This window comes from Podarcis pityusensis (genome assembly GCF_964106645.2).
Source record: "Podarcis pityusensis genome assembly, chromosome: 2".
Classification (NCBI taxonomy): Eukaryota; Metazoa; Chordata; class Lepidosauria; order Squamata; family Lacertidae; genus Podarcis; species Podarcis pityusensis.
Genome location: NC_138029.1, coordinates 22,661,364 through 22,677,742, shown reverse-complemented (window position 1 = coordinate 22,677,742; position 16,379 = coordinate 22,661,364). Strand labels below are relative to the sequence as shown.

Here is a 16,379-nt window from a genome sequence, read left to right as displayed (position 1 = left end):
CTTTTAAGATGCTCAAACTCAGGAGAAACGCGCTAAGAGGAAGGCATGCTTAACAAACCCTCACCGTGATCAACTCCCGCCTGGAAACCTATGTCCCCACTGGGCAAGGACACATGGATCCAGAATTGGCCTCCACAGTCACTTATGAACTCACTGTTAAGACCGTGTTTATGGAAGACAATCTTACTTGGCTACAAGCGATCGCCAAAGGAGGAGGAGGTGGTATGCTTTTCAATATGTGCTCCAACTTTTGTTGTTATTTCATTGCCCACATATACTTCTGAGCAGCGCTGGATTTACATATAAGCTAAACAAACTATAGCTTAGGGCCCCACTCTCTTGGAGAGCCCCCCCCAAAAAATTAAAGGAAAAAAACTGGATGTACTTTGATAAAATACATATTTTGTTATGTGCAAATGGCTCTAGATACCTATGGGTCCATAAATTACCATATAGCATTTATTCAACACAAAAAACAGCGGCAATTTGTTGTTGATGAAGGACAGCTGGACATACAAAGGGCCCCATTACCTTCAGTAGCTTAGGGCCTCATCAAACCTGAATCCAGCCCTGCTTCTGAGTAAATTCAGCCATGCAAGAAAAAAAGAGTGTGGCTTGCTATTATCAAGCCCTTCAATTCCTCTAGAAGACAACAGGCCTTGCCTCTAACTAAACATGTATAGAACCAGGAAGGTTGTGACATGAAAGCAAAATGCCTGTTGCAGATACAGTGGTACCTCGGGTTAAGTACTAATTCGTTCCAGAGGTCCGTTCTTAACCTGAAACTGTTCTTGGCCTGAAGCACCACTTTAGCTAATGGGGCCTCCTGCTGCTGCCATGCCACCGGAGCACGATTTCTGTTCTCATCCTGAAGCAAAGTTCTTAACCTGAAGCACTATTTCTGGGTTAGCGGAGTGTGTAACCTGAAGCATATGTAACCTAAAGCGTATGTAACCTGAGGTACCACTGTAAGTCCTATAGGTCTGGCTAAAGGAGAAAGAGCTGCAGACCAATATCTGATTTCACTATGGAAACAAAATGCAGAATGTTATATGTGGCTGTCTTTATGACAGTTTTATTTAGACAGTTTGGACAAAAGTCGTTTTTTCCTTCCTCCCAGTCATTCTGTTCTCATCTTGCAGCATCCTGCTAACAGTTAATGAAATCAACGGGTTGCAAACGCTGTACTTTGCTGCCCCCTTCTGCTCTACTCATCACGTACAGTTAAAAGCTTAAGGTTTTTGAAAAGAAATTGGGGAAAAGATGGCTTGTTGTATTTCTCTCTCTCTTTCTCTGATTTCTAATTTGTTTGTGGGCAGTGAACATTCATCTCAATTTGCTTGCAGAGTGTCTGCTTTCCTGTTAATAATTTGCTTACCTAGCCAAGCTTTCCAATGCATTTTCCATCACTTTCTAAACAGCAAAAAACCCACATTGTTTTTAAGTGGATTTGTTACGCTAGGGCAAAAGAGCTCTTTCACCTTTAAATGTGCAAACTGGAGTGGGGATGACAGGAGTGGAAATATTAAAAATTGACCAGAAACTGTTTATGTATGCTACAACAGCAGTGAGAACTTTATAAGTGCAAAAGTGGAAACAGCAAGAATTACCGACGATAGATGATTGGCAGACGAAGATGATGGACTATGCGGAACTGGCAAAGCTGACGGGGAAAATCCGAAACCAGAGTGACCAAACATTCCAGAGAGACTGGAGTAAATTCATTCAATATATAGACAATCACTGTAAACATATAAAGACACTAGCTGGACTGAGATAAACTTCGCAACGTTTAATAGAAGAAATTTTCTACTTGTGCTTTAAGTTTTAAATAATTCAAGTTTAATGTAGAATTTTGATGGTATAAATATGTGAATTTAAGATGTTTTCTAGAAAAACCAGGTGACGGAATGGAAGGAAGTCAAAAGCTCGGTAGAGCTAAACATTTGTAAAAGGTGATATGATGTTACAATATTGTTAAAAATGGAAAATTTATTTAAAAAATTATTTAAAAAAATATATAAAATAAAATAAAATGCTCCCAGGGGTGTGTGTGTGTGTGTGTGTGTGTGTGTGTGTGAGAGAGAGAGAGAGAGAGAGAGAGAGAGAGAGAGAGAGAGAGAGAGAATTAAATGTGCAAACCTTGAGTTATAGCATGTGGTTGAATCCCACATTGCTACCAAACTCAGCTAAGAGTGCTTCAAGACTTCTGGCAGGAAAAGCTTATATCTGACACATTACACAAGACAAAACGAGTACGCAAGCAATAGAACACTTGCCCATTTATTTATCAGAAGCAGGCCACAAAGTACAGCCCAAAATACTTAAATCATCTCTAGAGACCAACACGCTAGCTTATTAGAAAGTGGGGTATCTTTTTACTTCTGGCAGCCAACCATACAGAACCACAAACCTTGCTTTCTAGGCAACATTGTGGCAGAGAAAAAGCAAAACACATGTGGAGACCTTGGTTGTGGGCATTCTGCTATGTCCCTCCCCACATCAGAATGAGCCTTGGAGAGTGCTAAGAGAAGAGCAGCGGCCAGAAAAGTGTGTTTCAAGCTAAATTTACTATCGCTACTATTTTCTATAATATATAATCAAATCTGTACAGTTGATTTGAGTGTTGGTAATATTACACTTTTTTTTTTAACACTATAGTGCAATTATACTGGCACTATAGTAGCACCAGGCAAAGGGCCTTCTCGGTAGTGGCACCTGCCCTGTGGAATGCCCTCCCACCAGATGTCAAAGAAATAAACAACTATCTGACTTTTAGAAGATATCTGAAGGCAGCCCTGTTTAGGGAAGCTTTCATTATTTGATGAATTATTATATTTTAATATTTTGCTGGAAGCTGCCCAGAATGGTTGGGGAAACCCAGCCAGATGGGCAGGGCATAAATAAAACACAAGAGAAATGTCTCTGAACTTACCATACAATAGTGCCAGCATAGGGTGATGTGGGAACTGGGGAAAGCAAACACCAGAGATGTAGGGTGTTTGCAATCAACTTTGAAAGTGTCCATCACAAAAACTCCTAGATGTATTTGTCTGCAGTTTGGCAGCTTCCTTACCCATGAGCACTTTTCTCATGTTTGTAGTTTTCCACCCATTTGTCCACGAAACACATGGGGACTTTAAACAATAATTTGTTTACCCATCCCAAAACTTTTAACAGCTGAAGTTTCGGGAAAGCAAATCCTTCTGAAATTTGGCACGGTTCATGACAAGGGGCAGCATTGTTTGCAAAATGCATGCAAACCTGCCTCAAAATAATTATATTTCTTTAAAAAAAAAAAACAAAAAAACCCCCAAACTTTAAAAAGATACCTATTACAAAAGCCCCCGGACCTATTTGCCTGCGATGTGGCACACTTTAGCAACTCTGGAGAGACTAATAATGCCTGAATGTTTCGTCAGCTTCTGACAAAAGGAAAAGAATTAAGTTGTACCTCTTTTTGGTTTCTCAATCATGAATGGGGGCGATGACGAAGCAGACTCTGATAAACCTGGAGCCAAATTCGATGGCCTACAAAGCGCCTCAGACCAAAGGGAGCTGCTTTCTAAACTGCTTCAATGGGGTTTGAACTCGATTGTAGAAAGCTGAGATGCTGCTTCCATTCAGCTGACACGAGCCATAAACTATACTGCTACCACCAAAAAAACCCACCTCTTTATCTTATTAACGTACAGACTACTAACTTCAGTCCATCTGTGGGCTATATGCCTCTGAAGAAAAGTGATGCGGCCTGGTCTGTTGCATTGCCTAACCCACCCACACTCGCCATCTTCAGCTGTGTCTCTCCAAAGACAAATCTGCCATTGCTGTGCTAGAAGCCCAGAGCCATTAACAGCTGCTCATCGTCTCAATTTTACGTCCTCATCATTTCAGCTCCTTTTTTAGTGCAGGGCTATAGTGGCAGGTGAAGCCACTTCTGGCAAAATTTCCTGGCTTGTGGAAAACCTGGATCTTGGACCCACCGGATCTCCCATCTTCCCTTCCTGTCCACTGATATATTAATAGCTCACACAGCCCCTCCTGCCTGTAGGCTGTTATGTGAGGTTTTGCCCCAGCTCTAGTTATTCATTGGCCTTCCTTTTTTTAAGCTCTAAGCCAGGCCCCCCGCCCAACCTGCAGCCCTCCAGGTGGTTTGGCCTACAACTCCCATGATCCCTAGCTAACAGGACCAGTGGTCAGGGATGATGGGAATTGTAGGCCAAAACATTTGGAGGGCCAAAGGTTGGGGATGCCTGCTCTAAACCCTTTCCCAGCCATGATTTGCTTTGCTGGCTGTTGTTGCCACTGCCTCACATCTTTAAGGAATTGTGACTTTTAACCAGACCCCACCTGTTAACATAGACACATGTAAAGGGGATAGGGAAGATTCACCTGGTACATTTCCTGGTCTGTCGGCCTGCTATTAGACACAAGAGGAAGTCTAGGGAAAATACCAGAAAACAAAATACCAGAACGGACAAGCCTTTATCCACCAACCCTGGCCATATGCCCGGGGGGGGGGTGCTGTTCTGCCTGGAACAAACCCACACAGGATTTGCCTACATAGTGTAAATCAACCTGTAAAATTAATCTCCTCACATCCATACCTTCATGTCCGATTTAAGACCTTGAGGAGGCCTTGATGTTCCTAATGCTTGACTAGAAGGGGAAATGTCACCTGCTTCCTCCCACATTTAAGTTCTACATGCTACACCTGGCAGAATTTCATTTTCAGGCAATGCTTAAAGATACAGATGGACCTCAGGTCTGGCCAGCCAATGAGCTCCTGGTTCAGTGTCCTTCAGCTTCCCCCACTTCCTTCTGGTCATCACCTCAGGGCTCCTTGTGACCTTGGTTCCTATGCGAGACTTTGCCCAAGCCTGTTATAACTTTAGTTTCTCCTTCCCTAACTTCGAGACTTTGCAGCCTTGTTTCCTCAGGCCTCTGCTTTTAGGTGCATGATATACCGTATTTGCCTCCTGTTCCTTTCTTCCTTCAACCACCCTGACAGGCCCAGCCTCTCTGTTGTCCTTCCCCCATCAGCAGCATACTCCTTGCTGTCTTGTGCGTTTCCTACAACCATCTCCTCCAAATAGTCCCTCCTCAACCTGCTGGCTCCTTTGCCATTCTTCTCCACCTGCCCAGCTGCGACCTACACCCACAGACCCACATTTCTTGATCAATTGCCAACTCTACATTTTTCTATCAGGCACCTGCCCAGGCTTCCTGGATTTAGCTTCCTTACCTTTTTCCACGCATCTTTCCGGTCATTCTTCTTACTTCAGGACCACTAAGAGGCAGGTACAGATGCCCCAAACTGAGCTTTCTTTAAAAAAAGAGACATGTCTCTCGTCTTCCTAGAAATGTAGTTCTGCTTCGGCCTTTTACCATTCTGCTCCATATGCTTGCAGCAGTCAGTTTTGTCATGGTTAACAGTATTTCATATTTATAGGGCCAGACTTGGTGTGCATATATTGATTGTAAAATGATGTTGGGGGTAGGGAACAAACCCCATAACCTTCCTTCGCTGCACGTAACATCTTTTTGCCATTCCCCTCTAATCACCGGAGTAAAGTTGGGAGAAAACAACTAAAACCAGCAGACCCCAATAAAGAGAGTTTTGTTCCCATGCCTAGTGCACTTTTGATATAAGGGTAGCCTCACTCCCTGCTTGATGTATAAATTCAATCCATATTTGGCTAATTTTATTCGGCCTTTTCCTGCTAGTTAACCTTTGCCCACCTCATCTTCATTTCTCTCTGATCATCCATGGACTTCTCTCTTCACTTTCAGGCTGTCCATTTTCATTAAGCCATAAACCTCCAATGCTTTTATTAATAAAGTCACACGTTCTCCGATGCAAATGGTTCTGCTCTACATAAGGAGTGGAACACAGGTGGGAACTAGCTTGAGGGCCGTATTGTGTACAGTGGTAAGGTAAAGGTAAAGGTACCCCTGCCCGTACGGGCCAGTCTTGTCAGACTCTAGGGTTGTGCGCTCATCTCACTCTAGAGGCCGGGAGCCGACGCCGTCCACAGACACTTCCGGGTCACGTGGCCAATGTGACATCGCTGCTCTGGCGAGCCTGCACCAGCGCAGCACACGGAACGCCGTTTACCTTCCCGCTATAAAGCGGTACCTATTTATCTACTTGCACTTAAGGCTGCTTTCAAACTGCTAGGTGGGCAGGAGCTGGGACCGAAAGATGGGAGCTCACTCCGCCGCGGGGATTCGAACCACCGACCATACGATCGGCAAGTCCTAGGCACTGTGGTTTTATGCACAGGGCCACCCGCGTCCTGATTGTGTACAGTGGTACCTCGGGTTAAGTACTTAATTTGTTCCGGAGGTCCATTCTTAACCTGAAACTGTTCTTAACCTGAAGCACCACTTTAGCTAATGGGGCCTCCCACTGCCGCCACACCGCCGGAGCACGATTTCTGTTCTCATCCTGAAGCAAAGTTCTTAACCCGAGGTACTATTTCTGGGTTAGCGGAGTCTGTAACCTGAAGCGTATGTAACCCGAGGTACCACTGTACTAGGCAAGCTTTCAAGGGCTATATGACAGAGTGGGGCGGAGAAATAAACGTAAATTTGCCATGGTACAATACAGGCCTCTCCATCTAGAGAAGCAAGAGACATTATTTATAATTGAAATATACAGTCCTGTCAGGCAAAAACACCTGGAGTCCAAAGTAGGACCAGTGAAGGGTGAAGCCTAGGAAAAGGTTACAACAGTCTAAGAGCCATTTGCCCCTAAGCCTGACATTCCCCATCAGCTGGGCAGTCACCTCCAAGAGGCCAGTGGTTCCACTATTCGCTTCACTGCAGAAAATGTGGGTTCTGTAATGGAATGAGGCCTGAAGTTGATAACAAAGTCCCTTCTCTAGAAGATGCACTTTGTATGCACTTTCATGTGAAATATATAGTTTATATCATATTTGATGGGTATACTTGAGTTATAGCAAGGAGGTGCTGTACAATTTTTGCAACTGCCTCCCATCTTTGCCCTATAAGGTCCTTGCTGCTTGTCAAAAAGACAAGCCACTTTTGTCCCTAGAAAGGTAAAATGCTCGAGGGCTCATACTTACGGAAAAGCCATTTAAGTCAGATTGCACAGATATGTAGCATACGATTAATATAGTCAATTCCTATAACAAGGGCTGGCAGATACCTAAAACCACCCAGCATGTTGCTTCAGCCACCATCATCAATTCATCCTTTTTTTATTTACAATCTGTGTAGCTCGGAAGTGCCACAAAGAGGTTTAAGATTTCTCTCCTGTGACCCCCAGGTGGCAGCAAAGAAAGATCTCCTGCTATCAGGCTTTGAGAAGACTAAAATTTAGAGGAACCCTTATCATGAAAAGGCATACCTTCAACGCCCAAGTTAACTTATTGTAGAATATTCTTCCCAAATCTCCCTATATCCATTGCTAATCAGCAGACCTTCTAATGATAGCAAGCTAGTTAATGGATCATCACACCTACTTGTAGTTTATCTCACAGCAGCCCAGTTGTTCGCAAGGCAGAAATAAGCTTGCAGGCTCAGCAGATTTTGCCTACAATAAAAAGTCACCTAGAGTGTTTTCCTCCTGCCTCTCACCCCCTTCATCCCACCATTTCTTGGAATGCTGCCAGTGTTTTCGAAAGCTGCTGTGTTCTGTTCCAGAGATCTATACAGATTCTAAACTGCAAACCCATAAATATTTGAAGGAGGAAGGAGAGAATACTGTATATGTGTGTACACACACACACGAATCACATCAGCACTGGATATTTGTGAGGACTGTACATTTGTTTTAATAGCTGAAAACATTTACACGGTTAACTGTAGAAACAGCAAGTTCATGAAGCATTTTCCTCATTTTTGTCAAAAACATTCAAATAAAACCCGATCCATATGGAACATGAAAAACACGAAAGCTAATATGGAGCCAAGGAGGAGCTGAGGGTTGCTATCATTAACAACAAAATTCCAAAAAGGAAACAGAAACACTGAATGAGGGAAGTTTAAGTATGCCATATAGCAAAACATGAAGTGATGAAGAGCAGGTAAGTCCCTACAACAACCAAGTCCTTGCACATGGGAGCGATTCAGGCATGAAATGCGGGCAGAAAGCAGTGAAACATCTCAGAAGAATGAACAAAACAGTGGGAGCTATTCTGGGCTTGCAAGGCATCAAGTGCCAATGGGAAGTTAGGCTGCTTCAAGTCTAGGGGTAGCTACAAGATATTCTGCCATTGCATCCTGGGTGCTTTGAGAAACCCATCAATTCATATAAAAGATGCCATCTTTATGTATGCCCGCAATCACCGCTAGCCTGCAAACTCAAACTTTAGTAAGTCACGTATGTTGAACCTGCTCTTTCCAGGGCTACAATGTCAACTGTCCATTCCTAATCAATTCAGAAGAAAAGGCAATATTTAATTTTGTGCTCTGGAACCATTTCCAGCTTACTGTTTATCACAGCAACAGAGCTCAGATAAAGCCATACCTAGGAGCCTGGATTTCTGGCTTCCTACAGCAAGAAACAGTGTACAAAGATACATGATGCAGGCTGACAACAGTCTCTGCTCTTTGTGGAGCTAGTACAGTTTTAGAGTCTTTGCCCCTTTCTTTGAGCAAAGCAAAGCCACTCTTCACTTCACCGGGAAGCCCCTGGGAGCTTAGCTGTTTTCCCCTCTCTGCACCAACCACCACAGGATGAATTCTGTGTGACTATGCAAAAGCAGCGCTTCCAAGGTGGTGAAATGTGCTCAGCTACAAAACTCACAAGGGACTGGTGGGTGGCTACGTGAGGATGGACAAGCTGCAAAATAGATACAACATACACACAAAGGCTATGAGATTATGATACTCTCCAAACTGCTTTGTTAGCATCCCTGAGCCCTGCTGTCTTCCGAGGGGGGGCAAGTGCCACGTATTCCTGTGTGAGGACAATTGTGAACCCAAGCTACGGTCCTCCCCTCTGTGTCGAGATGAGGTTTCCGGTGGCTTTTCAGATCCGCACCTGAAATCAGTTTCATTCTCTCTTCCGCACGTTAACCACCTCCAACGAGAGGGGAAACAGATCCCGGTAGTGACCTAGGGAAAGCACAGGCTGAGCAGAGACACTTCCCTTGGAAGTGGGTTAGTGGGGCATGGCTGTTATCCTCATGCTCTGGGAGGCTATGGGGTATGTCACCATGGGGGTGGTGGCGTGGCTCATGGTGATGCCCCCCAGTGGCTGAGCCATGGACACGGCCACAGGCGCTACGGATACGGCCACAGGAGCCATGGAGACTGGTGGAGCCATCCCCTGGGCTATGGTCTGAGCCAGCGCTGCTGACAGTGGGGTGATTTCTGGGTTCATGGGAGGCGCTGCGTTGCTAGGGGGAGCTGCCTGAGCTCCAGCTGGAGCCACCAAATCCTGCTGGGACACAGGCCGTGGCTGCAGAGCTTGGCTGCTCAGGGTGGTGTGAGTCTGGGCAATGCTGTGGTTGTAGTTGGTGACGGTGCCCACGGTGGGTGCCAGAGTCTGCTCAGTAGCCGGGGCCGTAGTGCTAAGTGTTATCACCTTGGCCTGGTTGCGGAACTGGGCATTCTGTTCCAGCAGGACCTCGTTGGTGGCTAGGAGGTTGTTGACCTGCTTCTTGAGGTCCTCCACACGTTTGCGGAGCATGATGTTCTCCTCTTCCAGGAGCCGGTATTCCACCGTGCGAGGACTGGTGAAGTTGTACTCGTAAGTCTCAAAGTGGAGCCCGTCTACCCGCCGCCGCTTCAGCACAGGGTCGTGGTCATCGAAGCACCGGTCAGAGTCGTACATGGGGTCATAGGGGTCGTATCGGCGCACAGGAGTGGTGATGCCCTGTTCCCGGGTGGCCAACCCCCGGCCGTCGTACTCATAATCCCGCTGAAGGTGCTGGAATTTACATTTGGCCCCGCGCTGGCAATCCCCCTTGAGAAAATCCCTACAAATGGGGACTTCCTCCTTGCTGTTGGGGAGGTCGGCTGGGGAAAGGCCAAGCCCAGCTGCCACTTTCTGGCGAAGGCGTGGGGGTAGCTCCCCCGTCTTTTTGTAGCAGTCTTCGTCTTCCTTGGTGCCATGGATGAAGCGGCAGTTGATGCGGACGCACTCCTTGTTCTGGAAGTCGTGGCAGAAGATGAACTCGTTCTTGCTCACTCCCAGGTTGGTCACCTCGTTCATGTCGGGGTGGCGGAAACGGCAGCGCTTGCCCCGCTTGCAGACATTGCGTAGGAAATCCCGGCAGATGTCATCGGAGTTGGCACTTGCCTCATCGCTGCCGCTCCCACTGCCATTATAAGTGTTGTCACGGTCAGGCATTTTTTCGTGGCCTTGTGCAGGCGGGGGGCCCAAAATCAGGTTACTGTGCAAGTACAAGAGAACAAGTAAGAAACGCAAGAGGGAAACCTGTCCCGTTAGATGATGATAATAATAATAATAATAATAATAATAATAATAATAGATTACTTCAGACTGGGAAGAGAACACACAATACATCAAACAACACTTTGTATCAGATCCAAATATTTTATAGTCTATATATACATGTATATCCTCTCAACTATCAGAAAGAAATGACTTATTTGCTTGGACTGAATGGCTTCAATACTCCTTTTAGTTCCTCCTCATACTTTCCCCTATCTTTTGGGAACAGATGATCAGAACTAAACACTGCACTCATTTCAGGGTGGAACTATATTACTGGCCTATATAAGGGCATTACGTTTTTGCTGCAGAGAAGGGGAACAAAACTGAATGAGAGTTCTAAACGCTTACCCAAGACCACAAAAGGTAATATGATCCAACAATTGAAAAAGATGCTGCTATTTACTTTGTTGGATGATCAAGCATAGATTTTATTAAGTCTGCGGCTGCCTGCATAGGATCCAATTAAATTTCAAGGTAGTTTAGGATGCAAATGCAACATAACCTCAGATGGATTACATACCCCTTTAACATTTGAAAGTAAGGTAAAAAAGGGTAAAGGTAAAGGACCCCTAGATGGTTAAGTCCAGTCAAAGGCAACTATGGGGTTGCGGCACTCATCTCGCTTTCAGGCCGAGGGAGCTGGCATCTGCACACAGACAGCTTTCCAGGTCGTGTGGCCAGCATGACTAAACCGCTTCTGGCGCAACGGAACACTGTGACGGAAACTAGAGCGCATGGAAATGCTGTTTACTTTCCTGCTGCAGCGGTACCTATTTATCTGCTTGCACTGGCATGCTTTTGAACTGCTAGGTTGGCAGAAGCTGGGACACAGCACCTACTCTATTCCAGGGACTCAAAGCAGCTCATAATAGTTTTTCTAAATCTTAACAGTCTTACCCCCGAAGGGTTCACACTCTGAGAAGTAAAATAAGGGTTTAGCAAGTATGAAAACAGAAGGTGTCATTAAGGTAATTAATAAACACAAGGTAAAATCTAGTGATATTTTTTTCTTCTGCGTAGTTTTGTAGTTATGCACTGCTACTTATTATTTCAATATGCAAAACAGTGAGCTACAGCCTAACTACTTCACAAAGCTTTATTTTTAACCATAGTAATGAACGTCAGCCATTCACTTATACGGTAAATAAAGGGATACACTCAATGATGCCATATGAATAGGAGCTACACTCTGTCCCTGGTAACCACTGGGTGATATCCAATTAAAGCATAATCAAAGCAGACCCACTGAATTAATGTGCCAGATTGAGTTCTACACACTCATAGAGCAGAACAGATATTTATACTGAGGGATTTCCCCCCAATCAGATCTACAGTCTGCTGTGGCACAGCCCAGACCAAGGTTTACCAAATGGCTGAGAACTATTTGTGTGTGTAGCTTGGTTTATGGCAGGCTGCTGTTTTACAAGGAAGGAGTGAAGCTAAAACAAAGAAAATGAATGACTGCAATTCTTTGAATCTTGAAATCAACAAGGATTTCAACTTGCTACACGTATACCCAACATTCCTAGCAATGCTTAGAAATAATTCTTTGAAGACTCAGATCACCCTGAAGACTAGCAGCTTGAACTTTCAAACAGTTCACAAATGTGAAATCCTACATCAGATAAAAGAAGCTCCTACCCATCTTCTGTCACAGAAAAAGCACGGTTAAAAAGTTGGACTCAAAGATTTGTGGAAATGGGAAGGCACCCAATTTGAAAGCAAGCAGGGTGTGTTTGTGTGTGTATGGAGTCTGCAGAGGTGGCAAAATTTAAAACAGGAAAAGGGTGAACAAAATCCCACACAAGAATAGCATGCTTTTTCATTCTCATACTTCTGATTTTGCTTTAAAATTCCAAAGTAAGAGCTTAATGAAACTCCTATGGGGTCTTTTTAAAGTCTACATTTGCAATTCTATGCACACTTACCTGGGAGTGAGTGAGTCCCACTGAATTCAGTGAGATTTTCTTCTGGGTAGACCTATACAATATTACTCTTTACATTAATTTACAACCATGCCATTTCTAAATGATCGCCAGCTAAAGCTCCAAACGCCAAGAATATTTAACTTCTGACCCTCAGCAGATCATCATATAGATAAACCATTAGTTGTTAGGAAGCTTAACTTTACCTTCATGACACAAAATTTTCAAAGTCATGCCAGGGTAGGTTACAGCAAGGATTCAGACTTGATTTGTCCCACAAGAGCTATAGAAAGGAAGATAAAAAGCCATGCATTAAAATCTTCATTTACATGCATTTGTTTTGATAGATCAAAAGTATTTTCTATCCTATCGTAGTGTCTGGATTTTAACATAGATTTTAACTGTCTATTCTATGGACTTTTACCTTTTCACATTAATTTATAAAGAGCACCTATGCATCTACCATAGACCCACTTCTGACATGCCAATAATTCTGAAGAGAATTGTAGAATGCACTTAGTTAATATGGCGTCCTGGCCAGGTCTGCTGTAAATTATACCATAAAAGAAAAATGCATTTAAGAGCATGCCAAATGCTCCCCCCTATGGCTGCACAATGCAGAGAGGAAAAACAGCCTTTGAGGAAGACTTAGTCACCATTACTATCATTCTGTAACAAATCTGTTAGTTTTTAAGGCACTACAAGACACTTCGTTGTTTTGTTACAATAGACTATATATAGCTACCCCTCCACAACTTATTGGTGAGGCATCCCCCCAAAAGCTCCTCAGAAACCCTAGGGATTCCACTTGTGTCTTTGAAATGAACCGTACATCCTTACTGTACTTCTGATCATTATGTGCTGTTTCCACGCAGTATGTGTTCTTAAGACACAACCATGATCTGCTTTTAGCAGTTGTGTTACAAAGATGGAGACGCAAACTTTATTAGGAACATATTGGACCAGTCAGATATGATGCCCCCACCCCATATCTTTCTTCAAAAGTTGCTGCTTCTTTTTATTTGGCGATGGAGGAGTTTGGCTGTTTTCTGTGAACTGGGTACCATCCTGCGGTACTTTTGATGACAGGCAACGTTGATCGTGTGTGTGTGTGTGGTTTTGCTTTTTTTTTTTTTTTAAAGTAGAAAACTAAGAGCCGATCTCTTTGCCCTCGGTGTGGACTGAGGATATTTTCGGCTCAAGAGCAGTGACAACAACGTGACGAAGTTCTCCCCCCTGGAAATCCTGGGAACACCTGAAATCCACAGCTCACCTGAAACTTCGCAGCATCGCCCGGCCTGACCCCCGCCCCCCCCCGAAAGAGCAACCCTAAGCCGGAGCGAAAACTTCCCGAGAGTCGTAAAGGGCCGAGGCAGGGCCTCAGCTCCCTCTCGGCGAGGGTCCGCTCGGCTGAAAGAGGAAGGAGACCCCGCGGCGAGAGGCCAAGGCAGGAGAAGGGGCCTCAGGGTCTCTTGAGGCTCGGCGGCATTCGTCCCTTGGGGAACTCTCGAACCCCGAGCCGGAGCGAAGGCCACGCCAGGCATGTCACCCCCCCACCCCACTCCAATCTCCCAGCCACTCACCCTCACACCGACCTCCTCTGGTCCAAACAAAGCGCAGCCTCTTCCGCCGTGACGCCCCTCCTGCCGCCGCCACCGGAAGTACTCTATGGTTCTTCCTCCTCGCGGGGCGGCTAGGGAGGGATGCGGGCAGCGGCGGTTGCCGTGGCAACGGGACTCCCTTTTCTCATTCTCTCCCGCCTCCCTGCATGTATCGGAGGGGACGAGGCGCTTTATACTCCACCCCCCAACAACACACACACGTTTTACGCTGCTGGGCTTTGTAAGGAAACGTGGCGTGCGATGCATTCACGCTGCCATAACCGTGTTTACAACCGTGAAGCCTTTTCCGATAGGATTTCTCGCCACTGCCCCACAACTATTACATGGCCCCGTTATTGGGCCCGCTGCTTATAGTCAGGCGGTCTCCCGGAGCCCGGCCTTTCATACAGGCCAGCTTTTAACCTATGAAGCGTTTTTTCAACTGTTCCGATTTCCAAGAGACCAAATCGTGTAACCAAGAGATAAGTCGTTTTGGGGAAATTTTCAATTGGCACAATTTAGTTATGGTAAAAACCTAACTCTTGCATGCGCCAGCCCAGCCCTCTAGAGAACGGGTTTCTACACAACCATTGCCCTTTCCCAACTCTCAGCACTTTCTAGTCTAGGTCATACAAGGAATCGACTTGTTCTGTGGCTTGTATACTAAAATCAGGGGTTACTGAACTGGTTGGTAGAGATGGTCTGCAAACTTTTAGGCAATACGCAGTGCGTAAAAATACAATTAAGAATTAAGGCAAAAGACCCCTGGACATCAAAGTCCAGTCAAAGGAGACAAAGGGGTGCAGCGCTTATCTCTTTTCAGGCCGGGGGAGCAGTGTTTGTCCGCAGACAAATTTTCGGGCCATGTGGCCAGCATGATAAACCGCTTCTATCGCAATGGGACCCTGTGACAGAAGCCAGAGCACACTGAAACACCATTTACCTTTCCTCCGCAGCAGTACCCATTTACCTACTTGCACTGGTGTGCTTTTGAACTGCTAGGTTGGCAGAAGCTGGGAAGGAACAATGGAAGCTTAACCCGTTGCAAATTCGAACTGCTGACCTTCCAATCGGCAAGCCTAAGAGGCTCTGTGATTTAAGACCACAGTACCTCAAGAATGTGGGTTAAACCAGAGAGCGTAGGACTTGCCGATCAGGTTGGCGGTTCGAATCCCCACAATGGGGTGAGCTCCCATTGCTTGGTGCCTGCTCCTGCCAACCTAGCAGTTTGAAAGCATGTCAAAGAGCAAGTAGATAAATAGGTACCGCTCCTGCGGGAAGGTAAACGGCACTTCCATGCGGTGCTCTGGTTTGCCAGAAGTGGTCATGCTGGCCACATGACCCAGAAGCCGTCTGCGGACAAACATTGGCGAGTAAAGCGAGATGAGCGCCGCAACCCCCGAGTCATACACGACTGGGACTTAATGTTCAGGGGTCCCTTTACCTCAAGTATCATAAAGCATCTAATAAAGCACAGCAGCCACAAGAGGCAGAAAAATAATCAGGTGACCCACTCAGCAATTTACAAGTGGTCTGTGATGTTTATCCACTGTGCTGCGTAACTTGATAAAGGTTCTCAAACTGTAGAAGCTAGTCTAGATCTTGAGTGTACAGTACTGTACTGCTCTCGTACAAGAGCGGAAACTATCCTGCCTGGGTGCCTAGCCTACAAATCTAGAAGTCTGTCAAGCATTTCCCTTGTAAGCACTTGTGGACCATGAAGAGTTCTGAATTCAACATGATTGACAATCCATTTGTATTGCTCCTTATACCTTTCTTTTTTATGCAGTCCTTGTTTGCTAGCACCAGATTACTGTTTAAGGAACCATGGATGGTTGGATGGATATAACATCTGCATTAGAGAACTAAAACTCCAGTCTCATGTTTCCAAAGCAGCCCAACCTAGCTAAAATTAATATGGGTGCTGACAACCCCAATGTATTTTCCAACCACACATTTCACTTCCTCTTACACTGGTAGTTACTGTAGGTCAGGGATTCACATTCATGGGCATCATCCTGCTCTCAAAGTAGACCAGTAAGTCTTATCTCTGCCACATCTGAAGATGGCACAATACCTCCTATGAGCTCACAAGCAGAGACACTTGTATGGTTCAAAGCTATGCACCTGTTGATTCTGGCCCAAACAAAGGAGCAAAGTAGCTTATGGTGTTGGCCAGGTTAGAAGCAAGAGGGTTGTATCAAACTGTTTTACTCAAGAGTAGGGATTAAAACTGGATATAACCCAGATTGCTTTCACTTAAAGAAACCTTTACAAAATATCAGCACCCATTTTAGCCTGAATACCAGAGGACTTAATCCTACCCCACCCATGAAGTGATTTGAGTGCAGTAAGATACGTATGTACTGGATGCTGACACATGCACCCTCCCCAATTTCTCAAAGTTCCCCATAAACA

General features: G+C 45.2%; 1 protein-coding gene across 3 annotated transcripts; it reads right to left on the bottom strand.

Moving 5' to 3' along the window:
• Window positions 1-7,778: 7,778 nt before the first annotated feature.
• On the bottom strand, window positions 7,779-16,312 carry ZC3H10 (zinc finger CCCH-type containing 10). Of its 3 annotated transcripts, none has more exons than XM_080994835.1 (3): window positions 15,934-16,312; window positions 12,567-12,643; window positions 7,779-10,370 (listed from the first exon to the last, which is right to left on the bottom strand). In XM_080994835.1, exon 3 carries the CDS (start codon window positions 10,325-10,327, stop codon window positions 9,134-9,136), a length of 1,194 nt encoding a protein of 397 aa, XP_080850961.1. In that variant the 5' UTR covers window positions 10,328-10,370; window positions 12,567-12,643; window positions 15,934-16,312; the 3' UTR covers window positions 7,779-9,133. The 3 variants fall into 3 exon arrangements, with proteins under 3 accessions (XP_080850961.1, XP_080850962.1, XP_080850963.1); XM_080994836.1 differs by lacking the exon at window positions 15,934-16,312 and adding an exon at window positions 13,944-14,126; XM_080994837.1 differs by lacking the exon at window positions 15,934-16,312 and adding an exon at window positions 13,634-13,912.
• Window positions 16,313-16,379: the final 67 nt, after the last annotated feature.